Source organism: Anarrhichthys ocellatus, unplaced genomic scaffold, assembly GCF_004355925.1.
Source record: "Anarrhichthys ocellatus isolate YVR2014 unplaced genomic scaffold, GSC_Weel_1.0 scaffold20, whole genome shotgun sequence".
In the NCBI taxonomy this organism is placed as follows: Eukaryota; Metazoa; Chordata; class Actinopteri; order Perciformes; family Anarhichadidae; genus Anarrhichthys; species Anarrhichthys ocellatus.
Genome location: NW_022280050.1, coordinates 5929685 through 5953201, shown reverse-complemented (window position 1 = coordinate 5953201; position 23517 = coordinate 5929685). Strand labels below are relative to the sequence as shown.

The 23517-nt window shown below is 40.1% G+C and overlaps 5 protein-coding genes across 9 annotated transcripts in view; 1 reads left to right on the top strand and 4 right to left on the bottom strand.

The window, feature by feature from the left end:
- ubr3 (ubiquitin protein ligase E3 component n-recognin 3) overlaps nt 1-2147 on the bottom strand; it is a 36396-nt gene extending 34249 nt beyond the window's left edge. For both annotated transcript variants that reach the window (XM_031858282.1, XM_031858283.1), the window contains exons 1-3: nt 1492-2147; nt 637-776; nt 238-390 (exon numbers count right to left, since the gene is read on the bottom strand). In XM_031858282.1, the coding sequence (XP_031714142.1) occupies nt 238-390; nt 637-776; nt 1492-1928 (730 nt within the window). In that variant the 5' untranslated portion in view covers nt 1929-2147. The remainder of the gene's footprint in view (nt 1-237; nt 391-636; nt 777-1491) is intronic.
- A 662-nt stretch (nt 2148-2809) lies between these two features.
- mettl5 (methyltransferase 5, N6-adenosine) lies at nt 2810-5068 on the top strand. Its single transcript, XM_031858701.1, has 7 exons — nt 2810-3094; nt 3175-3289; nt 3382-3566; nt 3852-3934; nt 4413-4464; nt 4533-4582; nt 4961-5068. The coding sequence occupies exons 1-7, from the start codon at nt 2995-2997 to the stop codon at nt 5000-5002; spliced, it is 627 nt and encodes a 208-aa protein (XP_031714561.1). The 5' UTR covers nt 2810-2994; the 3' UTR covers nt 5003-5068.
- Nucleotides 4970-11175, bottom strand: ssb (small RNA binding exonuclease protection factor La). Of its 3 annotated transcripts, none has more exons than XM_031858699.1 (12): nt 11027-11175; nt 9917-9995; nt 9733-9836; nt 7628-7802; nt 6984-7091; nt 6786-6889; nt 6096-6167; nt 5972-6014; nt 5748-5888; nt 5476-5662; nt 5261-5386; nt 4970-5172 (listed from the first exon to the last, which is right to left on the bottom strand). In XM_031858699.1, the coding sequence occupies exons 2-12, from the start codon at nt 9974-9976 to the stop codon at nt 5090-5092; spliced, it is 1203 nt and encodes a 400-aa protein (XP_031714559.1). In that variant the 5' UTR covers nt 9977-9995; nt 11027-11175; the 3' UTR covers nt 4970-5089. The 3 variants fall into 3 exon arrangements, with proteins under 3 accessions (XP_031714559.1, XP_031714558.1, XP_031714560.1); XM_031858698.1 differs by having other exon boundaries at nt 9917-9983; XM_031858700.1 differs by lacking the exons at nt 4970-5172; nt 5261-5386 and having other exon boundaries at nt 5450-5662; nt 9917-9983; nt 11027-11174.
- Nucleotides 11176-11330: 155 nt separating this feature from the next.
- klhl23 (kelch-like family member 23) lies at nt 11331-15840 on the bottom strand. 2 transcript variants are annotated; one of them, XM_031858554.1, is made up of 4 exons: nt 15354-15840; nt 14046-15275; nt 12811-12963; nt 11331-12733 (listed from the first exon to the last, which is right to left on the bottom strand). In XM_031858554.1, the coding sequence occupies exons 1-4, from the start codon at nt 15361-15363 to the stop codon at nt 12423-12425; spliced, it is 1704 nt and encodes a 567-aa protein (XP_031714414.1). In that variant the 5' UTR covers nt 15364-15840; the 3' UTR covers nt 11331-12422. The 2 variants fall into 2 exon arrangements, with proteins under 2 accessions (XP_031714414.1, XP_031714413.1); XM_031858553.1 differs by having other exon boundaries at nt 14046-15840.
- Nucleotides 15841-17350: 1510 nt separating this feature from the next.
- phgdh (phosphoglycerate dehydrogenase) overlaps nt 17351-23517 on the bottom strand; it is a 7700-nt gene continuing 1533 nt past the window's right edge. The window contains exons 2-12 of the mRNA XM_031858230.1: nt 22821-22972; nt 22666-22731; nt 22508-22562; nt 22256-22354; nt 22009-22141; nt 21779-21927; nt 21532-21684; nt 19744-19882; nt 19355-19482; nt 19039-19261; nt 17351-17900 (exon numbers count right to left, since the gene is read on the bottom strand). Coding sequence (XP_031714090.1) covers nt 17746-17900; nt 19039-19261; nt 19355-19482; nt 19744-19882; nt 21532-21684; nt 21779-21927; nt 22009-22141; nt 22256-22354; nt 22508-22562; nt 22666-22731; nt 22821-22972 — 1452 coding nt within the window. The 3' untranslated portion in view covers nt 17351-17745. The remainder of the gene's footprint in view (nt 17901-19038; nt 19262-19354; nt 19483-19743; nt 19883-21531; nt 21685-21778; nt 21928-22008; nt 22142-22255; nt 22355-22507; nt 22563-22665; nt 22732-22820; nt 22973-23517) is intronic.

The window sequence follows — 23517 nt, the reverse complement described above, 5'->3', positions numbered from 1 at the left end:
ATAAATAAGACCAAAAAAAACTTTATATTTTAACAATAAAAAGGTATAAATTCTAGAATAGGCGGGTTTTTTTTCAAGTTTTAAAATGTTGTTGTGTGTGACAAAGAAACTACACAATAACATTACTTCAATAATGTTAAAAAAAATTACCCAAAACTGAGAAAGAAAGAAACTACTAAAAGTCTGTTATATGGCAATGCTAATTGGTCCAACACAAACTCCAGTATGGATATTTACCCATGCTCAACTCCTTGAATGTTTGCTGATTGGTCAAGATCTTTGTCAGGACAGTCCTCATTGCGCCTCCCATCTTGGTGAGCTCCTCCAGGAAGGAGATCTGAGGTTCCAGCTGCTGCAGGACCTTCTGCAGATCTCGCTCAGTCGAGGTGTCTGGCAAAGCAAGATAAGAGATATGATCAGGTACTTTGTGAACATCATTTTGGATGTGAACAGTTGAGTAACACGCATAGCCCGCTTGCACAGCAATATCCGTTTTGCACTCGATATGCAACAGGAGATCCACATCGTATTGAAAATATCAAAGTCATTTTTCATGGTTACGGCATTTGTTCAGGATGGTTAGAGGGCCAAAGTATATTATCGCCCCAAAGAGAAGACTGTCATGAGTGTCTTCACCTGGTTCAACGTATCCGTCTCTCAGATACTGTATGATACAGAGGATGAAGTGAGGAAGAACCATCTCTGACATCAAGAGAAGGTCTCGAGGTATTGAGGGGAGATTCTCCCCGGTTCTCAACCGATGCCGTCTGCAAAACCTGGAAGAAAACAAACAAACAAATGTTGATGTTCCAGACCGCTAATAAAGATTATAGCGGCCTTCTCTCTCGCTCTCATCCGGTTTTAATTATATTATCATTCCAGTAGAGGCTCCATACTGGTCCTGCCAAACAAGAAGGTTGCATTATAATTGTTTTTATAGATGCAATACTTGTGATCACAGCACTGCACAGTGTTTAGTTGAATATTCGATTGGGTTGAGGTGTAAAAATGATTAGGTGAGCATTACAGGGTAAGAATTTGGGATATTGATAACAATATATAATGATATGAATGATAAAAAATAATGTTTTGCCTCAGTCTTGCAATATTTTATCTAAGCTACGATTATACATTATGGTATAATCAAGAATAACAATTATAGCTATGACTTTAATGTATCCGTTTCAGCAATAGGGCTGGGTAATATGGAGAAAATGAAATATCACAATATGTTTTACCTCTATATCAATAATGCAACCATATTGTAGGGTTGATTATTGGTGCTGTAAATAATCATCAGTAATGTGGATATATTGACTAAATGGATAAAAGCAAACACTCATGCCACACTACGATATTGTATTGAAGCTAAACAGACTACGCAGATCAGGAACTAGCATTAGCTAAGTGAGCTAAGAGCTGTCAAAACAATACCGGCCGTTGAGTTAGCCTACCTAGCTAAGCTAGCAGCTAGCGTTAGCTCGGACTTACCCACTCTCTCGCATGACATTACTGTCTCCACAGTCACAGGCCCCGCCAGCCTGGCTCCTGAACATGTTGAAATCATGGCCCGTGTGGTCTCCGTTGTTGAAACACTCGGCACACAGGGACATGCACGGGGAGATGCCGCAGGTCCGGCATCGATACGCCACGAAGTTCGCGGTCCACACCAAGCCGCACAGAGTCGCGTTGTCGTAGGACCGGACGGTTTTGCAGAACTCCTCGAAACCTTCGCCTCCTGCAATGAGACATTTACACCAGTCCAGAGCCTCGGTGTCCGCAGCTGGTGTTTCGGGATTTAGCACAGTGTCTAGCAGCTCCTGGAGCTGTCGGACCCCGGAGCTATTGTCAGCCCGATTCAAGTCTGCCTTCAAGTGGGCGGCTGTGGCTTTCTTGTCCCGGCGCAGCAGTAGGGACGCCGCCATCATGCACACTGGCTTGTTGTCCACAAATTTATTTTTGTTGTCTTGTTTCCATGTTCTCGGGCTTTCTCGCGGTACGAGTCGTTAACGTGGTCTGACGAGTTCACCCCTCCGCGCAGTGTGCAGCGATGACTCACAGGAATCTAATTTAAGTATTTGATCCAGCAGAATCGAGGCGTCTGTCTTGCTTAACCAGCTCGGTTCATGCACAGTCATGCGTGCTGTTTAGTTTTCCTGTTTCTATGTAACTAATAGACGGTCCGCCTCTAACATCAGACTGATAAAACATCATGTCAGTGCATTCATGCAACGCAGGGCTGTGCGGAGAGGGCCAAGCATTTAGTAGATACATTATCAATTAAATTATCAAATTAAATAACCCCCCTATGTTACACTTTTTGAAGAAACTTCACTGTTTCATGTTGTACATACACTAATTGCGCTTGTATTATATATTATTGTTATAATTTGTTTTTATTACATATAATCTTTGATTATGTAAATAGTATTTTTTATTTTATTTTAGATTACGATGTTTTTGTTTTTTCTTCTGGTAATCTTGTTATCAGTTGTATTGTAATAAAATATATCATACTCTAAAATAGTTTGGTCGTTTTCAGCACGCATGACTGAAAAACATAAATCTCAGTGCACTAGTACAATTCAATTGTAATGAAATAATCCCCCTATGTTACACTTTTATAAGACACTTTATTGATGTTGTACATAAATTGTATTTCACTTTTTTTAATCATTATTTATTACTTCTTTTTTTCAGCAATCTTGTTATCAGTTGTATTTTAATTAACTAAAATACCTTATTTAAAACGTCGCATACAATAAATGTATTTAATAAAACAAACATCTTGGAGGAACTACCATCACGCTTTCAAGGATCAAAGTCGGATTGTTTTGGTTGATGCACATTGCACACATTTCTTCCGGAAGTCATCTTCAAATATGCATTAAATACACACTTACAGCGGTAATAGCCGAAGAATAACCGTTTGAACTACTTACCAGTGTTATCACACCGGCTGCACATAGGTTTAGGACATTACAGTCGCTAGTAATGAAGCTAAAAGAGTTAGAGAGTTGTTTACAGCAAGTGGACACGTTTGAAGAGCCAAAAATCCTTCTTGAGCAATACCCGACCAGTCCCCATATAGCTGGTGAGGTGACAACACGTGCTTATTATTGGAGTTTGTTGATAGCGCACATTGTTCTCGTTGACTTTCTGTTCCCCCCACAGCATGCATGCTGTATACGATCCAGAGCACGTTTGATGACATTGAGGGTAAACTAGTGGCAGATCTGGGATGTGGCTGTGGAGTCCTCAGCATTGGGGCTGCGATGCTGAACGCAGGGTGAGAGTATCCGACCATCCAACATTGTTTTCATCATATCAACATTTTAACTTAATTCCTCATTTGATTCATTCTCTCTCTCTCTTACTCAGTTTGTGCGTCGGCTTCGACATTGACAACGACGCACTGGACATATTCAGGAGAAACGCAGAGGAATTTGAAATTTCTAACGTGGATTTGGTCCAATGTGACCTGTGTTCTCTGGGGGCTGATGCTTATGCCAAAAAGTTTGACACTGTAATAATGAATCCACCATTTGGGACAAAACACAACCAGGGTGAGGACACAGTTTAATGGGCTACTCGGGTGATTTAGTACTGTGCTTCTATAACATTAGGGGACTTCCAAATCGGTCCAGCAGAGGCTGGAGACTTTAACCAGGGTAACTCCATGAACATGGCATTAGACGGCTCTCTTCAAAGCCACAAAAGACATTTAACACGTTTTCACAGGCCGAGTAGTTCAGTCTATGACATGTATACTGATCTTTGAGTACCCCTTTAAATAAGTGTAGCCCTATCGAGTTACATGCATATTACATATTTTGTATTCTTTGTTCAAGGTATGGACATGAAGTTCTTATGGGCCGCTTTAACGATGGCAAAGACAGCAGTGTATTCACTCCATAAGACATCAACACGAGTGGTGAGTGTTTAGCATCCACATACACAGCAGTCATATTAGATGGAGCTGTCAGGGAGAGTCCAAGCCAGGTTTGATTGCAATTTACACTTGTTTTCACTATTAACTTCTAGACTCATTTGAGTTTATAAAATGTTTGAAAATAGTGAAAAATTCCTCAAAGTCCAAGGTGATTGCCTTAAATGTCTGATTTTGTCAATCCAAGACCAAGATATTCAGTTTAATCTGATAAAATGGGAAATCTCCAATTTAAGAGGCATAAAGTAACATTTTCCCACAATTTTTGTATGACAAAAAAATACTAAAACAGAGTAGATAATCGAAATAGTTTGTTTTTCGGTCAATCGATTAGACTACTTGTTGCAGCTCTACTTTCAAGCCTGAAGTTAAGCAAAGTCAAATCTTAGCTCCTCATTTATATAACTGACTCATCTGTAGTGTGAAGACTGAAATGCATGTTTAAATCCTCATGTGATTACAGCACATTCAAAAGAAGGCCAATGACTGGGGAATGAAGATGGAAGTAATAGCAGGTAAGAATACAGTACACCGTACTCTAGAACTGAAATATTCAAACACTGACTACGTACTCTCTTCACAGAACTAAGATACGACTTACCAGCATCTTACAAGTTCCACAAAAAGAAATCGGTAAGCTCTTTGTGACAAGGCGTAATTTATAAAACACACCACCACACATTGATTCATTTTTGTGTTTTATTTGCTATTCACAAATGCAAACTTAAAAAAAAAAAATTTAAAAAAAATAGCAAAGCAGATTCTCATAACTCACTGTAGGTAATCTACAAAGAAAAACAACATGGCACAAATCCTAGATGTCACACAGGTCTTACGAAACCCACTGAATGTTCAGGTGTAATTACATTGTTGTCAAAGTGCAGATTTATGTTGAATAATAAAATCAAAAACATCTTAAGAGAAATATAGGCACACAAATAATGTGAGAGGCACAATATAAAGGGACTTAAAAAGCTGAAAACTGACGACGCTTTGCAAATTGTTCTCTAGGTCGACATCCAGGTGGACTTCATACGATTCTCCAAAGCCTGAAACTCACTGGAATGGATTTTTGTTGCCTCTGCATTTTCAATGTTAATAATAAATCTTTTCACAAAACTTCTGAGTGTGACTGTGTGACTAAGATCCGTTTTCAGTTTTGGGAACCTTTGCTGCGGGACCAACAGCTTCTTCTTCCCGCTCTCTCTTTTGGACTACAGGTTCTGGAGGAAAAGCACAAAGTAGATCCAATATGAGTAACAATGCACGAGTGAAACACAGTTTTGAAATTCCGAAAGATGCTCAACTTACTTTCGTCCTCATCGTCGCTCTCGAATTTCATCTTCTTGCCCTTGTACTGACTTCTGCCTTGATCTCTGCCACCTCTTCCTCCCCTCCGGCCTCCTCTTCCTCTGCCTCCTGATCGTCCTCTGCTAGCTTTTAACACAAACCACACATTAATACAAAATCATGGATTCAATTATGGGGGATTTACAAGTTGTTTTAGATCAGCTGTTAAGTTTTACCTCTGTTTTTGGACCTGTTGTATGATTCTTGTTGAGCGTCGATGATGTTCTTCATTTCATCTTTCTCGTCATCGCCCTCTAACACCTGCCAGTTAACACTGTTGTTCTTGATTTTCAATTCCCCTCCGTTTGCCTCTTTGGCTTTATCGAACGCTGCCTTTGCGTTCCCATCGAACAGCAGGGTGCCCTTGTTGAAAGTAAAAACATTTCATTTAAATGACATTTCATCTTTGCACCCCGAGTGCCAGACTTTAGTTGTAGAGTTTCCTTACCTCTTTGGCCCCTCTTGTAAAATTAACCCACTTAATCTTTCCATGGCCCGAGAACAGTTCATGGAAGTCCTCTCTGGAAACGTCTTCAAGCTCTCCTGAAAACTTCAACAAGCACCCCATCTGTTCATCCAAAAGCAGACCCTGCAACACAAACGGCGCATTATTATTCCTGTGACCAGAGCCCATCAGAGTGCAAAGCTGATTAGCACTCAGGAGGAGCTCACCATTTCTTTGTCTTCTGCATTTTTCTGCTGTTGGTCCTTGTCCCTAAACAGTTTTTGGGAGGATTGTCAGTCATTTTCAAAGAATGGATGTTTTAGGACAGTGAGGTATTGCTTGTGTACTCACTGTTTAGCTTTTGCCTTCGACTCTGCTTTGAACAGTTTTCTCTCTTCTGCTTTCTTTGCATGGTAGTCTTCTCTGCAAGTAGAACCGCAATGACATTATAGGAAGTAATATTCAAAAGTTCTTCTTTTTCTAGATCAAAAGTTAAACTAACTTTTTAGTAACCCTGTCAGAGCATACTGACGACACCTTTAAACTTTAGGTGTTTCATGCACACAGCCAATAGTCTGAATATTCTAGTTTTTACATATCTTGTATGCACATATGCGTCTTTTAAAATGACAGTACATCCATTTTTGCTGTATCAAAGAAATAACCCTGTCGTTTTTAAAAAGGGTCTGTTAAACGTAGCTTTGATCATAGTCCATTTGTACGGTCATTCTGTAAGAAAACACGACTTCAATTATCTGCACCCAGAGTAGTGGTTGACAGTGAGCATCCCGAGAAGTTATAACGGTCAAAAGAAATCCATTCAATTCCAGAAATGTGCTCATCTGACTTCAGGTCTGACGCACTAGAGGGGTCTCACTCACTCACTCACTCTCTCTCTCTCTCACACACTCACACTCATACACACACACACACACACACGAAAGTATGTCACTACCACGTTTCATCATCCATCAGATCTTGTGCCGACTCAGTATTTGTCCACTTTAGATCCATTTTAAACCAAGAAACAGTGCAACTTACCTTGATAACACAATCATGTCATTGTCTTTGAACGATTTGATGTCTGAACGCTCGAGGAACTGCTTCGATGACTCTTCTGTGTCGAAACAGACGAACACTGATCCCTACAAAAGTATACATTCAAGTAATTAGAAAAATCTCGCCAAATTCCTTGGAAAAGCATACAATTGGAATAGTTGCATAATAAATGTAATTTACCTTGAACTGCCTTTGCAGGGTTCTCCTCATTTGAATGTTTTCTATGTTGCCTTTCCCACTCAGCCACTCCTGAACCTCATCGAGGGACGTTTCCAGAGGAAAACCTTTCTAGATGAGAAAAGATTAAAACGTAGGTAAAACATTAGTATTAAATCAGAATATGTGGAATGCAAAATGTACATTTATATTGATGTAAATTGAACAAATACGGTGCGCCATGATATGTCGATGTTTGCTAGGGAAACACCGTATCTATAGTTTTATATAATGTAAATAAACAGTTTATTAGGTACTCCTAGCCAAAGCTAATGCAGTCTAATACAGTCCTGCAATATATTCTACCGTCATGAAGGTTAGATTTGAAATGGTTTTAGAGTGGTGTTCCCATCATTGGGTCCTATTTATATCAATGAGCGTCAAGAACACCTCTGTTCAACGGGGCTACAAACTACAGCCTCCAAAATAATCAGTTTAATCAAATCTCTAAAACATTTTCCAAAGAAACTGAACATTATAACCGTCATGAAAGTAAAATATATCACAGAACTTTTGTATAATACGGCATTAATTTGAGCCAAATGTACTGAGTTTAAGCAACAATCAAACTAGAAAGATAAATGTGTGCGTGGAATTTAAAAGCGTACCATGTAAACAGATTTGTGTTTAAGAGCGTCTTTGTAGTCGTCATTCACTTCTGGGAGGGGTTTGTTTGGAGCCCTCCTGACTTTGGTCTTGTCTTCGCTCATTTCCAGGATTCCAGTCTTTGATTTCTGGAGAGCGTCAATGATAACGCTGGTTTCTGTAGTTAGAGACTTCAGTCTGGAACGAGAACACAAACACTCTGATCTCAAAGGGGGAATAAAAAGGCAACTGAATTACTACTACACTGCTCTTTCAAGTAATTAGGCTTGATTAAAAAGTTAAAGTGCTGACTCACACTGACTTCTGTCTGCATAAAACTCCAAATATATATATAGACTTTAATCAGTTAGATTTTGCCAAGTAGTCAGTAAGAGGGTCTCTAATTCTAATGGCCCGGCATGAATACCTCTTAAATTCAGCAAAATGTCACTTTGTTCATGCAGGTGTGCCTCTCTTTGTGATGTGTCTAGGGACAGGGTGAGGTCATGTGCTAATCGCACCGTGCTTGTCAAAGGTTGTAGGTCATACAATGGCTCCACAAACTGTTAAGTCATCACTGTCTGTCTCTCACGTTTTTAGTTGATGTTGCCCTATCTTGTTATGGAAGCGCAGACGCGACCCCATTCAGGGATGTGAAACCAAATAATTCCTCTTCCACTGTTAAAAACAAAAGCACACGGGTACATCGCAAACATATTTGCCACAGCCTTTCAGAAGTTAACCATTATTTGGCTCGTGTTTTTAGTGTAGTGTTTTTAGGGATATATATATATATATATATATATATATATATATTAAATTTTGGTTGGTGACAGTTTTCCACAATAACAAATACACTAGCTCTACATTAGTCTTGAGTGGATTACTTTTAGGACTCAGTATCTCCCACACTCCCTTGTGGTTGAAGGTGTGGTCAGAATAGCAGAGCATTACCATCAAGAAATAACAGCTATTGCAGGTAAAGACTAAAATTACCAACAGTACAGGCAGAGACAGAGCCATCATGCTCATGCATGTTTGTCTCAAAACGCAAAGACAGCTACAACTTCCAGAGAACGGTGAAGCATTGGACTAGATGGGCATTGCACTGAAGCAAAGACAGATCATGTCATATCAGTCAGCTGAATTTATTAATTTGCTGCATTTCCTTGTGGCATCAGGTTGAATAACTGGATTCCTGTGCTCAAATGTCAGGACTCACAATGAGCAGACAGTTTAATGCTGGAGCACTACTGCAGTGGAAGTAAGGACAATGTTTAAAAAGATTTATGAATGACTATTACTTGATTGTACGGGGTGAGTAATGTAAGCAACAAATAAATGCACATCGTGCTTTGCTGTATTCTCTATCCAAGAGAAAAAGGTAATTTTAATTTATGTGTTTAAAGACATTACTTTATTTATTACAAAATGTCCTCCCAGGTCACTCAAACCACACAACCCGTGTTAAGCTTATGCAAAGGGAACACAGAGTATTGATAAAGTCCGGAGTTAACGGTTTTGCGATCGGTACTTTAGAAGTTAAGGAGTGAGATTTCTGTGTAAAAAGGCAGCGCTACAAACCTTTCTGTCTCTGTGCCCATCTTTACACGAGGGGCGGAGTCGTGCTTTTCTCTGACACACACTCCGAATCCGGCTCAGTACAGTGAGAGACACACATCGCGGCAGAGAGATAAAAAGATCGAAAGTGTGGCTACATTTTACTCCAGTAGATGCTGATAACTCTTGCCACAAATGCAATAAAACCCTCACAAGTAAGGGAGGCAATACTAGCAATTTACAAAACATTTGGATAAGGATCAAATAAATCTGCATAAATTAGTTCACGGCTGTTTGGCAAGCAGCCGCCCTCGTCCACTGCTGGTAACGTTCAGAGTTTGCTAATAAGAGTAGTCTAATAAATTAAAGCTAATCACATATTGTCTTTTTTTCACACAACATAATCCAAAAGAACCACCAAGAGTATCGATAAGGAACCAAACCGATGAGTAGTATCGATAAAATCCTAACACTCATCCTTACAAAGGATATCTTTTAGTGAATGAATCAGATAAACATGAGAAGTTGTTTTACAGCAGAGAATGCGATGAAGACGGAGATAACAAACCTGTTGAATTTCAGCATCGTCTCCAAAGTCACCCACCCGTCATCGAGTTGCAGTTGTTCTTTGAGAAACTTGTCTCTTGGAAGATTGTGATCCCCGAAGTAGTACTAGAGTTGGGAATGAGAGACATTCTTAGAGCTGAATTGAAAAAGGGACTTTTACAAAATATATGATAAAATCAGAATACCTCTATTTGTCGTGCCACTTTCTCCTCAATTGGAGACATCTCTTCCTTCTTTTCTGCCATGATTGTTCTGTGTAGAAACCAGTAATCCAAACAATTCGGAAAATATGAAGATTATATGATGATAAAACAAGTAGTATATCTTAGGAAACCAAATCAACAATTTCTATCCACATTAGTCTATTCCATCAGTTGTTGATCTTCAGTAGTTTTTAAATCACTGCCTCAATCCTGGCATGCATACACATGCATTTGTTTAAAATTTAAACTAGCTATTCTGGGGTTTCTGGATAATTCAGTGTAACCTAGACATTTTAAAATCCTTTAATGAGGTTGTGTTCAAGATTTTGAGCACAGACATTTAAAATGCAATTCTCCATTTTATTGGAGAACACTCAGCAGTGTAGATATTGTTGCACATTGTTTGCAACACCACGAGGGTTTTTTTTCTTCTTTTTAATTTGAATGAACCAAATTTATATTGCACTCCAAACAGCTCTGAACCATGAACCTGCAACAGCAGCTATTCTCTGGCGTTAGTGTCACGTTAATGAATCCATTTATAATTGGTTAAACCTTAATAGCAGCAAAAACAAGCTGGTTTTATATCTTGAACAGCTTGACCCTGTAAATGAAATCAAAGAAGCCAGTTTAAAACTAGCTACATATGAAAATTAGCATATACTTTGCATGAACAGAAAGTTTTCGTTTGTCCTGATGCAATGTTGCTGCTAACTTGATAGCTAACATGCTAGCTTAGCTTAATTTATCTGCTGCAGCTGTACACCGGCCACGCTGTGTTCGTACCGTAGACTGTACATGGTTAGCACACGGAAAGCTAAGTCACCCAGCTTATTAAGTACAGCAACGGTGAAAGTACGTGTTTTATTTAGTGGGACATTTAGTTAGCCGCAAAATACTTTAGTACGTCATGGTTTATTAGTCACTACATTCGGCGTAACTCCATACTAGCAAAAGCATGCTGCTAAAACATGCAAGACGAGAATGCCTAACGTTACGGTTATTGTATAAACCTACAGAACATTTCAAAAGAGATATATATAATAAACACCATAAACGCCCTCTCACTCTTCCTCGAAAAGTTATACTTACGATTCGTTGAGTCTCCGCTAGCAGCACTTTTAGCCGTTCAAAACCAAAAGTCTTCACTTCTCTTCTCTTCTCGCACGTTGTGAGACTGCGTGCTACGGAACACACCGAGGGCCAAAAAGAGGTCGTCCCCGCGCTACTCTGAGCAGCTGTAGACAGTTACACTTATCATGATATCCGGGTGATGGCGGTCACAGCATCGGGGTGTCGCTGTGAGTCGATGTTACTACAGCGATGATGTCAAAACATGTGCTGCCATTTAATATTTAGCTATTGTTTCATTTGTATGTGTCATTGTACAGATACTATTTTAATTGTTGTATTTTATTCTTAAAATGTAACTATTTTTAATTGTATTGTATATTTTGAAGTACTTTTCAAATTGTGAATGCATGGCTTTTACTTGAAACAGATGTGGGGGTTTTTACACTGTGGTATTGCTACTTTTACTGAAATATTTGAGTACTTCTTTCACCACTGGTCACATGTGTAAAGGTGAAATTGTTTTAGTGTTGATTGATGTCCAATGGAAAAAAAGAGTCTGCCGTTACATGTTATATGCTCTGATCAAAGCTTCAAGCCGAAATGTGTGAGCAGTTTTCTCACTCCATTAGCTGAAAATAAATTAAAGAAAAAAAAGATCAAACATGAGGAGACTTTTTTGTGAATTTGTTTTCGGGAAACAAACACATTCTCGTTCTCTTTTTGAAGCAAGCAATCAAGAGCACCTGTGTTCTCTTATGATCCCAAATTACAATTTTGTAATAGTAGATTTGTTATATTGTAAAGCACCTTTAATTGCCTTTTTGCTGAAAATTGCTCTACAAATGCATTTGCCTTGCCTCTACACTATAACTTATATCAAATGTTATATAAAAGCTGACAGTCTATATAGGATGGAGCCAAACAAAAATCTCACAGTGACTGTTTAGAAACAATGTGATAAAACGTATATATGGAGCTCACTATGAATTCAGGCAGAAATCCCATCATAGTGGTAGTGATTTATTAAATCAAGTAATAGTACATTTCTATCAATAAAGGGAAATTATTATTTAGAGTATCCTAGTACATCAGTGAGATGGGTTTTGCATATATATATATAAAGTGGATTTGAATAATACTCATATACAGTCATCTTTTTTCTCTTTTCAGTATTTTCTTTCATCTATAAAAACAGAAATACTTACAAGTAAAGTGCTAATGATGAAGCCCCTGAGTTTAAGTGAAATGCTTGTTGTTATATTCACACTTTGGCAAATGGGTAGCTCTCTATTAACAGCCGTTATACTGGGCTAACTTGACATGTGTGATAGTATCTGACATTTGCAGACTTTGACAGAGTACAGTTCACAATCTGATTCATTTTGGCACAAAATGATGTGATGAGGGTTTGACACTAAACACTGTAAACACAAACACTTCCATGTGATCTGGCTGGGCTTGGAAGAGTCCCCACAATCTCCCACGAGTCCAGCTCAGGGTCGTATTTCTCAATGGTCTGCAGATAAGTCCCTTTTGAGTAGGAGTATCCCCCTGTTACATAAATACAACCATTAATGACCACCGCCCCACACTCCATCCGCCTCTCCTTCATCAATGATATTGGTCTCCATTCGTCTCTCTCTATGTCGTAGCAGTCTGCGACAGTCGTCTGTCCACCCACCAAATACAGCTTGTTGTTGAGAGACACAGAACACAGCCCGTACTCTGAAAACAGAGGATTTCAAATCAGAATACAGTGTTCAGCATATATTCATTCCTATCTCTTCCTCTTTTTCTCATACCTGGATGAGGACTTATTGTAATGATACTCCACTCATTGACATCAGGCTTGTAGACTTGGATTTTTTCATAGGTGCAGTTTCCTCTGTACCCATAGTGACCTCCGGTCACATAGATTTGATCTCCCATCACGCAGGCAGTGGCATTTCCTACACCTTCAAAGGAAACAGAGGTTATAAGTATTTGATCAATCACTCACATCTATAAATGTAAATGACTTAAACCTGCATTCATTTATTTTTTGACCATTTGAAGGAAGCGCCGTATCATTTTACATCAATGGAGCTCAGGTGGAGCAAGTTAACGGCTTTAAGTTCCTAGGAATCAGCATCACAAACAACCTGACATGGTCATCATACATATCTCCATCCTGGCAAAGAAAGCTAAATTCCTGTGCCAAGTTCTTGTCAACTTTTACAGAGGTGCAATAGAAAGCATCCTGACTGCAAACATTACAAACTGGCACAGGACAGGAGGGCTCTACAGCGGGTGATTAAAACCGCCCAGAACATCATTGGCACCCGTCTACGGAGCATCAGTGATATAGAAGAGGAGCCTGCAAAGCGCTCAAAGGATAATACAAGACAAAACCCACCGCAGCCACAACCTGTTCACCCTGCTGCTGCCTGGAAAGAGATACAGAAGTATCAGCTGCCATTGATGTCAGCAGTGGGATTGAACTAATGCAATAAAATTGTGGGCCATCAAACCAAAAGAATGAGCTAAAAATGATCCGTATAGATCTGAGGTGAACAATGCTGCTTTGTGGGTTTGTCAATATGGAGCGACCAATTTCATACACAAGTAGTCATCTGATCCAGAGTTAATGTGAAAATATGGATTAGTGCACTTTTAAATTGTATAAAATGTGAAAACATGCATTATTTTTCATTCAATTTCCTCTTCTCAATTTATTTCGTGGCTTTCAGCTATATCTAGGTTCAGGAGATGATTCAGGATGTGGCTGAAAGCTCAGAAAGAAGTGGAACTCGTGTGAATAATTAATTTATTGAGGTCCAATGGTCATTCTTGACCTAAAACAGCAGGTGAGAAGAAAAAACAATCTTCCAAAATATGTCATCCAAGCTGTTCGGGAGCTTTCAATCACATCACATGATCTCTGTCAGCAGATAGAAGAATGAAAGAGGATCATGTGAGATTGTTAACAGTGATGTATTCTGTTCTTTTTCTTAAGTTCATTGATTCATATAAGACATCACTTAATATTTTTGCATACCTTGGATCATTTTGGCCAAAGGGGACCATTTCTTTTTCAAGGGATCATAACATTCTGTCTCTTGCTCTGGAGCTCCTCCTCTGTATCCTCCGATGGCATAAACACAGCCATGCAACGCCACAGAGCAATGGTAGTATCTAGCAGTGATCATGGGGCAGCCCTCGGTCCATTCATCATAGTCACAGTTATAAACCGAAACCGTGTCCAGAGCCTCGACAGAGTTTGTCCTGTAACCACCGGTCACATAGATATTTGCTCCAAGTAAACTGACGCTGTAGCTCTCTCTGGAGTGGTCAGGCATGTCTTTTCCTTGCACCCAGGTGTTGCTGATAGGATCCCAGATGTGGACCTCACAAAGAGGGTGCCAGTAATATCCACCGATGACATACATGCTGGAAGACATTTTCCTGCTTGCGGACACGTCTTTGCCACTGGACCTTAAAGCCTGAACGATCACAGATTTAAAAATGTCTCCACTGCTCGGCAAGCGTTGTCTGTGCAACTCTAATGTAGCCTTGAAGTACATCTCATCAAGGTCCAGATGGATGGAGTGCAGCAACTCTGCAGAACAGTGAACGCGATTATCCAAGTCATGGGTCACCCACTTGGCTACGGCATCTATCAACACCTCGTCCCTCTGCACGGTGAGGTTCTGAGCAGCCAACACCGATCTCACCTTCCCGACATCCAGCTCCAGGAACTCCTCCTGCTGGATGAGCTCCGTGAACCTGCTCAGCATCACCCTGCGGGCCTCCCTCTCCAGGCCGGCGCACAGGTGCAGCTCGGCAAAAGCGTGCATCCCCAAGCAGTTGTCCACATCCAGGAGGCGCACGAGAAACTCCTCGCACGCTCGCTTCACAGAGACGAACTGCAGCAGGTCGGCGGCCTCCAGCAGGCTCTGCACGTTCCCCTGCGTGATGCTCAGCTGAGCGGTGTACACGTAGTTCACCAGCGCGCTCAGGACCCCGCAGTCCACCCCGGTGAGCTTGACGACACCGTTCGACCTCTCCCTCATGTCGGCCGTGAACATGACTTTGAAATAGGAGCTGCGGGCTGACAGCAGCGCCTTGTGGCAGTGGAACACCTGCCCGGAGTCGCCACATTGCAGAGCCACGTCGGTGAACAGGCCACCGATGTAGAAATGTCTCAGGGCGTCCAGGAGCTCCGCGGGGTGGTCGCCGTCACAGAAGTCGTATGCGTAAATTTCAGCTTGCTTAAGTGACATAGTATCTATGGGAGAACACATGCAAACGTGTGGTGTCAATAGCTGTGTTTACCATTTTATTCATAAATAGAAGGCTACATTACCTCTCATCATATTTCCACGATTGTCCCGGTGTTGTTCAACGCTTGACAGTGCGTCCTCTCTTTGAACGCTCTTCAAAAACAACAACACACGGACCTCAATTTAGCTCGTGCAGGACTGTCGCGGGCAGCTCTATCCTATTTTGGTATTGATGTGCAGCGGCCATCCCCCCTCGCCGCCCTCCTCCTCCTCACTTCTGCAGCAATTCTCCACCAGCAGGTCCTTGACAAAAACCAAGCAACCATTCAGAGGAATCACCCAACACGCTGTTTTCTCCGCGAGCCTAAATATAACCTCAATCCAGTCTCGTGAGGAACAGTATTGGCGGAGAAACGCCAATAACAGAATACAAATCTTATGCAAATGCGCGTCGCCTTCAGCAGCGCACTAAAAAGAAGCCATTGCACTGTTCACAATCCGTGTTTTGCCTCATTCTTGTCGTTGCCATGGTTTTGAACCCACTTTCAGTGTGGTCAAGGCTTTACCTAATCCTAACCAGGATTAACAGCACAGTGCACGAGATGCACTCCTGCAGGAGATCTCACACAACGAAAGCACAATAGTCTTATTTTCTGGTGATTATAGACTAAAGAAAACTAAATACTTAATGGTTTACATTTCTGCCAATAGATCCCCCTACATGCTACACACTGTTCCTTTAAGTAAAAGTATGTAAGTATAAAGTATTGAAAGTAAAAGGCCAACTTTGCAGAAAATGTCCCCTGTGCCCATTATATTGACTATTATATTATTTTATTCATGCATTAATGTAAAAGCTGGGTTTTACTGTAGTTGGTTGAAGTGGTGCTCAAACTAACTAATGATTATTTTCTCAATTAAATGATTGTTTTTACAAAACAAGCAATCTATCATTTGTAAAAACATCAGAAAAAACTGAATTTAAAGAAATGCCGTCATTAAAAGCAGCAAATATGTATTACATTAAAAATGACAAACTATCAAAATAGTTAATTACTTTTTTCCCTTTTATTAGCTCAAACAATGCAGAGTAGTCACGCACATCCAGGAACTGTTGAAGGCAGGTGCTGCACCAACAATCAAAGCAAACGTTACACACTGTTTAGAGCTATTTATTTTACTATATTTATGTTTTCTTTCATAAGATTTTGCTGTTTGAATACGGCACTCTTTAATGTAGTAGAGTAGAAAGTGGCATGCAAAGAAAAGACTTAAGTAAAGTACAAGCACATCAAATTTGTACTATAGTACAGAACTTGAGTCAATGCAGGCAACTTATCACTAAAAGACTTACCTGTATCTAAATGTCAGTCGTATTAACGAATATGTCCATTTTAGAGACATTCGTATACAGTATTTTACAAATTGTTGGTGGTCCATGTTGTACTAGGTCTTAGTACTTTATACTGTTGGGCAATGATGAAGAAGTACTCAGAGCAGCCCAGTAGCAATAAAACAGCGTAGAAATACTCTTTTACAAGTTAACATTTTAAAAGTACTAGCATAGAATATACTTTAGATACAACATGTAAATGTACCGATTATGCAGACTGGCCCATTTCAGAATAACGTATATTACATTATTGATGTATTAAAATGTATACATTACACCAAGTGTTGCAGATGGTAAAGTTTGGCTTATTTTTCAATATATATACTAAATCTTGTGAATTCCATCAAGGGATCAATAAAGTTATCTCCATCCATAATAATAAATAATGTATTTGTTGATTATATTCTGCATTATTAATCTAAACCTGGACAGTAACTAGCAACACATGTTAAAAAAATGAAATGCAGTGGTCTGAAAAGTACAATATTACCCTCTGAATTGTCGAGGAATGAGAGTAAATATACTTAGATACCACCAACCACTGCTGTTGGGTAGTTTTACTGGAGATGCATCGTATTTGACGAGCTTTTACGAGATATCATGTACCCCTGTACAATGCAAAGTGATCCAATACTATAAACTTCTGCCTCAACTATAGATTACAAGAAAAGATGTTAATAATACAACTTGTATTTTAAACTTTAGTTTTATTCGAAGTTACATTATAGGCTGTTGTATTGGATTGAATTAAACTGTACATGTGAGCTTACTACACTGGCAACTTGGTGGAATACCTCCCCCTTAAAATAAAAAAAGTGTGAAGTTCACTAAATAAAAACACAATACAATTGTTCTTACAGTGATTTAGTAAGTGTACTTTATTCTACACCTCTGCTTTATAAAGGTCAAACAGCACATGACAGGTAATTTTTAATTCACCTAAACACTGGAATGTTATCAAAATACAAGTTTTGAACTGCAAATGATCAACTTGTAAGTTGTTAGTTGTAAACGCTAAGACCTAGAGGGATCAAGTGTATTAGACGCTCTTGAAGATTTACACATAGCATTGCTGCTGTCATCTAAATGGTGAGCTGTGCGGCCTCCTTTACCAAAGGCTTCAAGGCACTGAGGTCTGTCGGGAGAGAGGACACCCCCACACAATACCACAGATCCCCAGAGAGCTCTGCGGGAGCACTGAAGGACTGGATCTCCACTCCCTCTGAGGCCAGAAGTCCTAAACAAAAAACAATCGACAAGAGAAAATAGGTGTGATTTGAAAGCAAGAAAAACACGATTATGTCCTTAGAAGTCACAACTCAGTACCAGCTTGCATCCAAATTGAAAGTCTGAAGTCAAAAAAATAAAATAAAAATCTAGTTTACAGATTTTGCCTTGCCGACAGCAATGTATGCGTTATTTTGATTACAGTTACTGCAAAATTACCGTCACCATTTACCACTTGAAACCTTAAATCTCCCCTTCAGCTGCTTTAAAGTTAGACACCTTTTGTCAACACCATCCGTCAGCATCACAAACGCATAATATACTGCATCTGCCTGTTCCACTGAGAATATATTCAATCTTTAAGGAGGGTAACTGGCTACAGGAATAATGTGTGTTGCAATATTTACTCTGTTAAAATTCAGCTTTGAAGAAAATGTGTTTGAAAAGTATCTTTATCAAAACCCAAAGTTAAGGACATATGTGCATGTTAAACAAAAGTTTGGGTCTACAGTATATGTATATAACAGATAGAGGCTTAAGAGGTTGGCAGATTGAGAAATACACACGAGAGTCCCATTTGAACTGTACATACTCTGATGATTAAACAGTATTCATTTTCCATGAAATTATGTGACAAATACTCAGAAACAGGAATGGTTGAATTTTATGCATTTAACCTCACCTTAAAAAACAACAACATTGCTCTGATGTACTTAGACAAATATGTCCGTGTCCAAAAACTGCCAGAAAATGTCTCAAACAGTAAAGACGACAGTTGAAAAGACAGAGCTCTAAATGGAAAAATTAATATAAGGGTTTAACTGAGGACATTATTTAAGGGTGCGAGTTTCTGCATTTTGGCTACACTAACGCAGTTTATTATAAACGTATAGTTAAATTCATAATGCAATCATGAAAGCTCAAAGAATGTTGAAGTGTTTGATATTTTACGTAGCTGAAACTTCCTATGATTACTTGACATGTCATGAATTTGTTAGCCCAGCTTAAGATCCATCCAGATTGTTAATACAGAGACCAACTAGCTGTAGCCATCAGTTTTGTCCTTATTCTAACAACTTCAGTGTTAAAGGATTATTTTCCCCAAATATTAAAGGGCAACGCATCATTTTTAAATTTCTGTTTCTTACCAGCCACTGAGGAGAGGAGCTGCAGACTAGCGGAGGCCTTGAAGAACAGCAGATTCCCAGTGAGAGAGACCGGCTGTCTGAACACACTGTCGCTCAGCTCCAGCAGCACCGGCACGCCACCTTGAACTGAACCACTGGCTTTGAAGCTGCAGCCGTCGGCCCCGATCTCCACCTTACACACTCCACTGGCAGCCCCGTCAGATGCACAGTGGCTCTGGTTTACCTGAATAGTCGATATGAAAAGATTATTTTTCTAAAAAGACACGCACCTCGTTTTTGTCACGTGACATTTGCAGGAATGAGATCCATGTTTTACCGTGATCCCAGACTCCTTGGCAAGGCTCAGTACGTTGATGAGGTTCGGGCAACAGTCAGATTCATGGCTCAGCAGGCCAACCAGTACTGATGAAGTCATGTAACCAGTGGAGGACTTCATGCAATCCCCTGGTTTGAAGAAAACAGCACATCGAGTCAACTGCCACCACTAGCAAGTGACACATTATAAAGTAAAAATGGTGATTTTGGAAAAACTGAACAGCAAAAAGTGCATCTTCACACTACAACTGCTTTTGTACAACAGTGCTTTCCCCAATCACACCACCAGCGGGAGAAAAAAACCTTTACAACATTATCTTCCTATTATACAACCCCCCTCCTCAACTTAGACAAACCGGTTAGACCCTGTAGTTTAGACAGCAGTTGTACCTCGAGTTGTGATTTGGACACATTTGAATGGTTTCTTTGAAGCAGTGCAGGACTGCAGCACAGCTCCGACAGCTTCTCCGAGTTTGATCAGTTGGTGAGCATCCTGGGAGAACGTGCTGACCAGAACCGGTGCATTTACCTACAGAAAAAACAAAAACAAGGACTAAACATGGAATCAGAGAGCTTTTGTGAACTGAATGCAATCACAAACTTGGAAAACAGACGTAACTAAGCATTTTAACACTTTGCAACTTCTTCAATCTTCTCGATCCACCATCACCCTTTTCTAGTAGAGATCCATTTAAAATCGAATTAGTCACTTTCTTATAATGCTCAAGTTTGGTCGAATAACCACTTCTTGTAAATATTGTGGGTCATCGTTAGATTTTTCCTCATGATGGTGTCTTTTGTCTACTTTCAGACTTCTGAATTCAGAGACGTTAATCAGGCTCAGTCAACCAAATGTGTATGTACTGTATGTCTTCATCAAAAGTTTATTCTCGCCCTACAAAAAAAAAACAGCAGCAGGCAAAAACAATCACAAGGACAATTTAGTGTTCAATCTTTTTGACCACGTCACACAATCTTAGAAGATCGTGTGTTGTGATTGAGATCGTTTTGCCAGCTGCTGCCGTTTCCAAAGTAAAGAGTGAACTTTCAGTCAAACTCAAGTCACCATGGATGAGAAAACCTTACATCTACAAATCCATGACTACTTGGCAAACTTCAGATCGTGTGTTATGACAGAAAGCTCCTGAGACTGCTACTCATGGAACTTATGGCGAGATATATATTCCAACAAAATCATGAAAACACCTGTTCGAGTAATTTGACTGGAATTACATGGTATTAGTACATAGTGTGACACACGGTATGACACACATGGTAATCCATGCCGAGTCCAAAATACGTTGTTGACAACGCATTTCCGAACACAAACTTAAGTGACTATAGGATTTGACACAGGAATGTATTCACAATGCAACGGTAAGACGCCTGAATTGTGCATTATTGCCCAAAGCATAAACTAGACTAGTGCATGACAGTAAAAGGCTACTTTGAAGATTAGATTACTTTGGTAGATGTCTCATGCATCTGAAAATATCTAATTTTCCAAAAATATTAAGTAATAACTTTCAAACAGGAAGGTAAAGAAAGCTAGCAGTCTACAAGAACTGAAGAAGCCGTATTTACATTTGTGTAAAAAATTGTTTCTCCATTTATCTTGTTTTTACTTAGAATCAACAATTAAGTAACAGAGAAAATAAAAATGTGCTCTTTCAATATCGTACAATTAAAAAAAAAAGTAAAATAAGAAACTAAGTGCATCAAACTGCATGCACTCATGTTTTGCTTTGCATTATAATTGTGGAATGGCGAGACAATGGTTAGCTTCCTGCATGATGCTGCTGACACAGAACAGGGGTCACCTGACATGTTGCACCAAAAGAAAATCCTTCAAATCTTGTCATGTTGTCATTGAAGTAAAGTTAAGAAAAGCTTGGACTCCGATCGACAACTCAGCCAGTGCAAACAGTTGTACAATGTTCTCTGTGGCTTGTGCTTAAAGATAGCAACTTTTAGACAGAACGCATGTGTTATAAACAGGTGAATTGATTTTTCATTTTTTAATCTGTATCTCGCGAGTCTCCCCAACTTTATGGAAGTGCAGCACAAAATGACTGAAGTTCCCCCTGTAATAACTTTTTGCAATGACAAATCTCAACAAGTGACAAGTAATTTGTTTGAAAAGGTATTAAAAAAAACAAAAACCAGAGTAGAACTTACGGCTCCAACCAGATTCTTGCCTTTCACCATGTCCACAATCTGCAGAGCGATGTCCTCCCCACAGCGAGCCTGAGCCTCCTTCGTACTGGCTCCCAGGTGAGGACAGCTGATGACATTAGGATGCTCGATCAATGAGCGGTTCTTAGGAGGCTCCTGTGGCCGAACATAAAACACAAAGTAAGACATAGGCTGCTGAAACTCTATTAATAGTGATCAAAGAAATATGCATTTGCTCTAATGATCTTGCCTCAACAAAGACGTCGAGCCCTGCTCCTCCGCACTGTCCGGACTCCAGAGCTCTGAGGAGAGCATCCTCATCAATGATCCCCCCTCGTGCACAGTTCACAACCTTCACTCCCTTCTTGCATTTAGCAAACGTCTCATCATTGAGCAGACCTTGGACAGAAAAATTGACAGTTGGAAAAGAAATCCCACAACTTTTTTCAGTAGTTGATGATGGCTATATGTGAAACTCACCAACAGTAGAGGGCATTAGGGGAGTGTGGACAGTAATGTAGTCACACTGGGGCCACAGCTGCTCCAGAGACATCTGCTCGATCCCCCAGCTGGCAGAAACCTCAGTAGGAGTGATTGGATCATAGCCGATCGTCTACACAGAGAGAGAGAGAAAAACAAACCCATCTTGCCATGTTTGTTCAATCGAATTATCAAAGTGTGATTAAGCACTGAGAAACGTCTGGACACGTCTAATCTCTTCACTTACCCTCATGCCAAATGATTGCATTCTTGAGGAGACTTCCTTTCCTATTCTTCCAAGTCCAACTATTCCGAGCACTTTGCCATACAGCTCTGCACCCATGAACTGCAAAAATAGAAACAAAAACTATGACCCCCGTCCAAGTGTCACACCCGATTAGTGACGATTGGCTGAACAATGGAGCCGACCACGCGGCAGTGATCGCTTTGTGTGCCAACCGCAAACACGGCCGTTTCAAAACTAAAAATCTCCTTTCACCTTTTTGCGATCCCAGTTCCCTTGTTTCATCGACATTGCGGCTTGAGGCACATTTCTGGAAACGGAATGAAATGAATTGACACTTGTACAGTACTGCAATGCAAGTTTAAAAAAAACAAAAAAAAAAAACGCCACATGTTGACAATCGCTCATCTCACCTCGAGAGGCTCATCGTCAGTGCACATGTCAGCTCGGCGGCGCTGATGGTGTTACCGCTTGGTGTGCTGGAGAAAAGAGAACAACAGTCTACAGTTAATGGACAGTACATTATATTGGAACTGCGTGATCAAATTTGTGCACAGACTGAACTTACTTCATGACAATAATACCCTTTTTGGTGGCAGCATCAACATCCACATTGTCGACGCCAGTTCCAGCTCTCCCAATGATTTTCAGATTATTAGCGGCATTGATGACATCAGCAGTTACCTTCGTTGCAGATCTCACCACAAGGCCATCGTAGTCCTAGCAGGGGGAGACAATCATTGGGTTGATCTCGTGGTTTTTTAGCTCTGTGGTTAACCAACTCAAGGCTAGATTACCAACCATGTAAAGGGGCAAATTACCTTCCCTGGTTGTCAATTACTATGCAGTACTTTGGTCATTTCTACCACTATGGCACAATACAAACAGTTTTTATACTTTTAAATGTTTCAGTTAAAGTATACATAATTAAATAAATGTGTGTCGACTCACGTTGTGACAATCGTAAGAGTAAGAGTGCTTTGTCATCGAACCGGTCTTGCCTCGTTAGTGCCGTTTGTTTGGGCTAATGTGAAAACTGTCGATCCAAAGCTGGTGCACATGAAACAACCGGACTGAGACCGCCTGAAAAGGAGGCTCTTGGTCGGCTTCCAGTGCTGGACAATGTGGTGTGAAAGCAAATGGACGAACCCAAAGGCCTGTGTGATAGCAGATGCGTGTGTGTTTTTTTTGTGTGTGCATAAATTCAATAGCTCGATCGTGAGCTGTTAAAGCGATCTCCTGACCTGACCTGATCAAATATATAT

Coding starts and splice junctions, on each gene's coding strand:
- mettl5 (XM_031858701.1), top strand. CDS start 2,995: ATGAAGCTAAAAGAGTTAGAGAGTTGTTTACAGCAAGTGGACACGTTT. Junction 3,935..4,412: donor ATAAGACATCAACACGAGTG/GTGAGTGTTTAG, acceptor ATGTGATTACAG/CACATTCAAAAGAAGGCCAA. Junction 4,465..4,532: donor GAAGATGGAAGTAATAGCAG/GTAAGAATACAG, acceptor CTCTCTTCACAG/AACTAAGATACGACTTACCA.
- ssb (XM_031858699.1), bottom strand. CDS start 9,976: ATGGCAGAAAAGAAGGAAGAGATGTCTCCAATTGAGGAGAAAGTGGCA. Junction 7,803..9,732: donor ACGATGCTGAAATTCAACAG/GTTTGTTATCTC, acceptor TTCTCGTTCCAG/ACTGAAGTCTCTAACTACAG. Junction 5,889..5,971: donor ATGCAGAAGACAAAGAAATG/GTGAGCTCCTCC, acceptor TTTGTGTTGCAG/GGTCTGCTTTTGGATGAACA.
- klhl23 (XM_031858553.1), bottom strand. CDS start 15,291: ATGTGTTCTCCCATAGATACTATGTCACTTAAGCAAGCTGAAATTTAC. Junction 12,964..14,045: donor TTTGGCCAAAATGATCCAAG/GTATGCAAAAAT, acceptor TTTCCTTTGAAG/GTGTAGGAAATGCCACTGCC. Junction 12,734..12,810: donor TACAATAAGTCCTCATCCAG/GTATGAGAAAAA, acceptor CTCTGTTTTCAG/AGTACGGGCTGTGTTCTGTG.